The sequence below is a fragment of the Rhagoletis pomonella genome, unplaced genomic scaffold (assembly GCF_013731165.1).
Source record: "Rhagoletis pomonella isolate Grant_MI unplaced genomic scaffold, Rhpom_1.0 Rhpom_scaffold_00007, whole genome shotgun sequence".
Classification (NCBI taxonomy): domain Eukaryota; kingdom Metazoa; phylum Arthropoda; class Insecta; order Diptera; family Tephritidae; genus Rhagoletis; species Rhagoletis pomonella.
Window position 1 is genome coordinate 50,029,240 of NW_023458561.1, and position 5,589 is coordinate 50,034,828.

The 5,589-nt window shown below is 37.2% G+C and overlaps 1 protein-coding gene across 2 annotated transcripts; it reads right to left on the bottom strand.

Annotated features, from left to right (window-relative positions):
* Nucleotides 1–2,598: 2,598 nt before the first annotated feature.
* On the bottom strand, nucleotides 2,599–3,576 carry LOC118742999 (110 kDa antigen). Of its 2 annotated transcripts, XM_036475450.1 has the most exons (2): nucleotides 2,920–3,576; nucleotides 2,599–2,883 (listed from the first exon to the last, which is right to left on the bottom strand). In XM_036475450.1, exons 1-2 carry the CDS (start codon nucleotides 3,505–3,507, stop codon nucleotides 2,851–2,853), a joined length of 621 nt encoding a protein of 206 aa, XP_036331343.1. In that variant the 5' UTR covers nucleotides 3,508–3,576; the 3' UTR covers nucleotides 2,599–2,850. The 2 variants fall into 2 exon arrangements, with proteins under 2 accessions (XP_036331343.1, XP_036331342.1); XM_036475449.1 differs by having other exon boundaries at nucleotides 2,713–3,575.
* Between the last annotated feature and the right edge of the window lie 2,013 nt (nucleotides 3,577–5,589).

The window sequence follows — 5,589 nt, forward strand, 5'->3', positions numbered from 1 at the left end:
AGACTACATATGTACTATTTAGAAAAGGTTGGGCTTTGCTCTTCTTTTCAGCAGCGTTCTCGGTTACAATCCCTGTTCTTGAATCCCATTTTATGAGATCGTCATTGAAGTATCTATTCTCTTGACTCCTTCTGTTCACTCTTAATGGCTGCACAGTTATATTACCTAACTTACCTAAGTGGCAAAAATAAATATGATAAATGTGAAAATAAAACTTAAAATTTATTAAAACACAAGATGAAAATAAATAAAAATGTTGTTATCCCTTGAATGTTGGAACTATTTTATCTAACATAAAAAAACGTATGAAAAAATATAAAAAAAAAATATATGTATTACAATAAACTAACTGAAAACAAAATGATAAAAAGTAATAAGAAAACAAAAACCAGAAAAGTGAACTGCAATTAAAATTAAAAAAATAATTACGGCTGAAGGACTTTATTAGCAAAGCAATCATATGACAAGGCACATGCTTATTGTTGATATCATTATGAGCATATACATATAAATACGTACGTACGAGAGAAAAAACCCGCATAAATAAATTTAAAATAAATAAATATTGAGTGATTAAATTTATCTAAATGCAAATAAAAGTGAAGAGAAAATACAAATATACTTACCTACACACATACTTACATACATACAAAGTAAAAAACAAAGCTTGCCTGCAAATTAAAGAAAAAAAACCTCAAAGTATTCAAAGAAAGAGATAAAGCAGATAAAATAAAAAAATAAAATAAAATTACAACAAATTGTGCATTTGCAAAATACATTAGTGCAGCAAAAAAAAATAGAACTAGCTGCACCAAGAGCATTAACTTATGAACACACATACATACGTACATACATACATTTATACACTTGCATACGTACATCATATACAAACATACACGAATATACAAGAAAAAAAAAACAATAGCGAAAATGTAATAAAAATTGCTTTTATAAAGAAAACTGGTTGGTTTGAATTTTGGAAGTGAGGTAAGTTATGGTACTAAAGGAGTTTTCTTTTTTTAAAATTTCTTGGAAATTTAGGGCATTTGGATAAAGCATGGAAGATCAAGGTGAGCACAATCTTTCTATCTTTTTATGATTTCGATTTGATTTTAGGAAACTTGAAAGACGGCCATTTTTGAAGTATTATACATCGTAAGACACCGCCTGAATTTATATACTATGAAAAAGTATATATACATTTTCTTAACATTTGGGGCAATTTCAGCCATTTGGACTAAACTGTGCATGTAGTTTTTTTCTTTTTTATAGTACGAATTTATACCAATTACTGCTATTGTAAGTAGAAAAGACCTAGTCAGTAAGTTTTTTCTTTCAAAGGATAGACGTCCTATGTGATTAACCATACCGACTTGATGTTGAACTTTTTGCTAAGAACTTGTAGACCGTAGGCTACCGAAGTTCTCTTACATTGAAAATTCTACAAAAGAATACCTGCACAACAACCTCTCCTTTCTATATTCAAGGGCAGATCAAGATGTCATATGAGCAATCTTGAGGTTCATCCTGTCTGGAGCCCAGTCTAGAACGTAAAGCTTCAAAGAATGGCCGATTACCGAAGCTATTCGGCCTCCCCCAGTTACGGCGGTTCCCTGTCCGGGCTGACGAACTTATTTACCGCTATTCGGGGATGATTACGAAGCAAAAACCTCTCCGCAAACAGGCCATCATTTTAAAAGTGAAGAGCATCAAGCCGTGTATAAAGGGCCCTAACGTCCGTTCGGCTATATGGAAAGATCACCATTGGGTCACATACTAAATCGTTGTACAGTTTTATTCTGGCTTATGTTGGGAATGCCAGTATCTTTGCCTGAAAAATAGTGGACCTCTGTCTATTCAAATAGAACGTTTAGGGCCAGGTTCATAAGTACCCGTGTTGGCATAGAGTCGAAAAACCCACTGCTTTCCAACTCTCTTATTTTACTAAATACCTGTTTGATTGTTGTTCTTATGAAGAATATCGTCATGGAGCGAAACCCATTGTAGAAGTCACTACAGAGCCACGATTGTTGCAGCTCTCAATACAAGTCTCTTACTGAGAGAAAAGCCAAATTTTGGAGCTTATTTAAACGTTGAACGACAGCTTTTTGTAATATTTTCGACGGTCAAACTCACCTATGTAGTTATTAATAATAGGAATTCACTCACATTTTCACTCTTAGTGTAGATACGATACTCATTCCCTTTACTAATTAGACGGCGAGGATGATAGTGAATTTCCGTCCTCATGAGAATTATTCTCATCGTTGACAAAAACCTTTACTAAGAGTGTTATCCCAGTGGAAGGTTCAACTCGGCTTCTTTATAAGGGATTATACCAAGACATTTAGCCCCGTCAGAGTATTTACCTATTTACTGTAAAATTTGTATAGCTTGAGCTTTCGAAGCTGTATAGTTTCAAGGCATGGCAATTTGTATATATCCGTAGGGATCAGCCAAATTTCACAGTTTATCTAAACCAAGAGCAATGTTGAACGTCAGAGAAGTTTTCTTAACAAATCGGAACACTTTGTTGCACCTTTTGGCAGCTGCCACCAAATTTGGGAGAAAGCCTACCGCAAAGAGACTGTGAGTATGAATTCTTAATTAAACTTTTATTAGTAGCTTAACTAAACGCTATGAATTTGATACTTTAAGAACGCAAGTCAAGGGTTCGTTTAAAAAAAAAATTAAAAGTTCAGACATTTTGCAATATTAAAATTATTTTATTTCAAAATTACTGTATAATTTCGTTTAGTTCTCGATTTTTTCGAGTGAATGAGCTAAATTCCAGAATACATTCAAAACGTAGTAAAGATTTCTCAGTTATACAGTTTGCACTGAGCACCTTTAAGCTTCAACAGGTTCTTCTGGTTGTTCAACCTTTGCGGGCTCCTCGCCTTGTTCTGGCTGCTCAACCTTTGCGGGTTCCTCGCCTTGTTCTGGCTGCTCATCCTTTGCGGGTTCCTCGCCCTGTTCTGGTTGTTCAACCTTTGCGGGTTCCTCGCCTTGTTCTGGCTGCTCATCCTTTGACGGCTCCTCACCTTGTTCAGGCTGCTCAACCTTTTCTGGTTCCTCACCTTGTTCTGGTTGTTCAACCTTCTCGGGTTCCTCACCCTGTTCTGGTTGCTCATCCTTTTGGGGTTCATCAGCCTGTGGTTGTTCCTCCTGTGGCGGTTCGTTCATTTGATGCTTGTGCTCTTGCTCTTGTGCCAATTGGGACATCAGCTTGGCGATAGCTTCGGCAACTTCCTCTGGCACGGTGATGTGAGCCGAAGCTTGCATTGCTGCATCGATGGTAATTGGTGGCAATTGCTTCTTGTGTCCATTTCCATGTCCTTGTCCATGTCCTTGTCCTTGTCCTTGTGGCTGTTTCTGCTCTTCTGGCTGTTGTTGTTGCACAACCTCTGAGCTCTCAATGGATTCAGCAGACAAAGGCAATGCTACGGCCGATTGGACAAGCAAGTAGGCGCAAAGCACAGCGGCAATGGTGAAAGAGGCCTTCATTTTGATAGTTGTTTAATTGCAAAAGAACGTTTAACTTGCTCGAAATTCGTTTGACTGCTTGACTGTTTAATGGCAGCCGGTATTTATACCCAGTTTTTAGTGGTTTTTATCAAATAAGTAGACGCACTTGGCAGTGCTGAACTATGTAATTAAAAGTCGAGTATCTGTGATGTAACCGAATAGCGGGGAATAAAAGTTGTTGAGTTGTTTTTTCACACAGTCAAGAATTAATCTATAACCTAAGAGCCAATGGACTCTCGAAAATGTACCGGTTTTATGTTTACTTTGTTTGAAGTGGTCAGTTTAGGTAAACGTCTTATATGTTGCTTTGACAAGATATTGCAAATGACTCAGAGTTTCAAGCAGTGAAATTATAAAGGCGTAAAATATCAATTATTTCACTTCCTTATGGCTTGATAAGGAAAATGTTGTTTCATTCTTGCCAGCAAATAAAATTAAATTTAATAAACAAAATACTCATAATTTTTTGGAACCTTTCAACACATACATACATGCATACATCCGGTTTACTTGTCGAATTCCAAAACGATTTAAAATCATTCATGAACTTGCCCAGGTATCAACAAATCATGTTGCTATTAAAAAGTTTGATTTTTTTATATGGAAAAAATGAACGACACCTTAAACAAAAAAAAATTGCCAAAAATCATTGGTAAGTCCTAGCTACCTGAGACTTGCATGACTTGCAGCCATGCGATTTTGACACATTATAGAGGAGCTAATACATGTTTTTCGAGGAATTTGCAAACGCAAATCCCTGATAGAATTATTCATAAGAAGCCACAACACAAAGGTACTTATTTTGAACAAAATACCAGGTCAAAGGAATTTACGAGTTTTTCTAATCTAAGCTAAAGCAAATCTGCTCTAGGCCGAGAGGTCTGGCCAAATGGTTTACCTGAATCGGATCGAAGATCAGGGGCGTTTTTCTATGGACCTGCCACAAATCTATCTATCAGAATGGGTATTAGATTCACGGTCTTTCTGGACGAAGTACTAGAAATCTCAATTTGTGACGGACTGAACCTTTAAAAGGATTTGAAAGACGCTTTTATAGTAATTTTAAGACAACCAGGCGGCCATTAGCGCTCTATCCAATAGGATGATTACCCCTAGGTTCATCAAGGAGTGCAGTGATGCTCTGGAACTCTTGGCAGCAAGGAACACGATGTAACTATTTTGGGTATCAGGACAGTGCGGGATCGCAGTTAACGAGGTCGCCGATGAACTGGCTAGAGCAGGCTTATAGTATGTACTTGTGGGAGCGGTACGGTTTTGAGCACTTACTGGGACCTCCTTCAAACTTACAATGGAAGCGTGCGTAAGCTTAGAACGCAGTAAGTACTGGGGAGAGATGGGGGGCATTACACAGGCTAAACTGCTTGGTCATCTTTTCGCTAGGAAGTCTTTTGAACAGAGCCAACATCAAGTCGCTTATTGGTTACTTAACCGGTCATAATCACCTTTGTACTCACATGCACCGGACTGGCCTGACCACAGATACGGATTGCCGTCTTTGTCTTGAAGAGGAGAAGACGTCGAAGCACATAATGTGTGATTGTCCAGCATTGGCCAGACTACGGCTCATTACTTCGGTTGATACCCTTAATGGCAGGAATTCATCTACAAAGAAACTGTTAGCTTTTAGTAGGGATGCTGTTAATATGTTAGGCCGTGAGCGTGAAGAACTATCTGAGGATATATAAAATATGCTTGGTCACAGTGTCCTTTGTTTCTGTTGCACCCGTTAAATTTACATTACTTAACTGAAAACATTTTTTTTAGCCTTTTGCAGCAAATGCGTGATATACCCTGTTTGAACATTAGGATGGTACAAAAAAAAAGAGTAAAGTCAGAATTTTAATGCTCTCACCGCCTAGGATTGTTCTATACCGAAAAAATATACTCCGGTTTTTCATTTTGAAAAAAAAATAGTTAGGGGTCGCTCAAACAATCTTTCGTAGAATCGTTCGAAAAAAACAATTTTTAGTAGAATTGGTATAGAATTCATGAAAATCTATATTTTTCGATCGGAAAACTCTTTTTTTCTTCAGGTCCTCA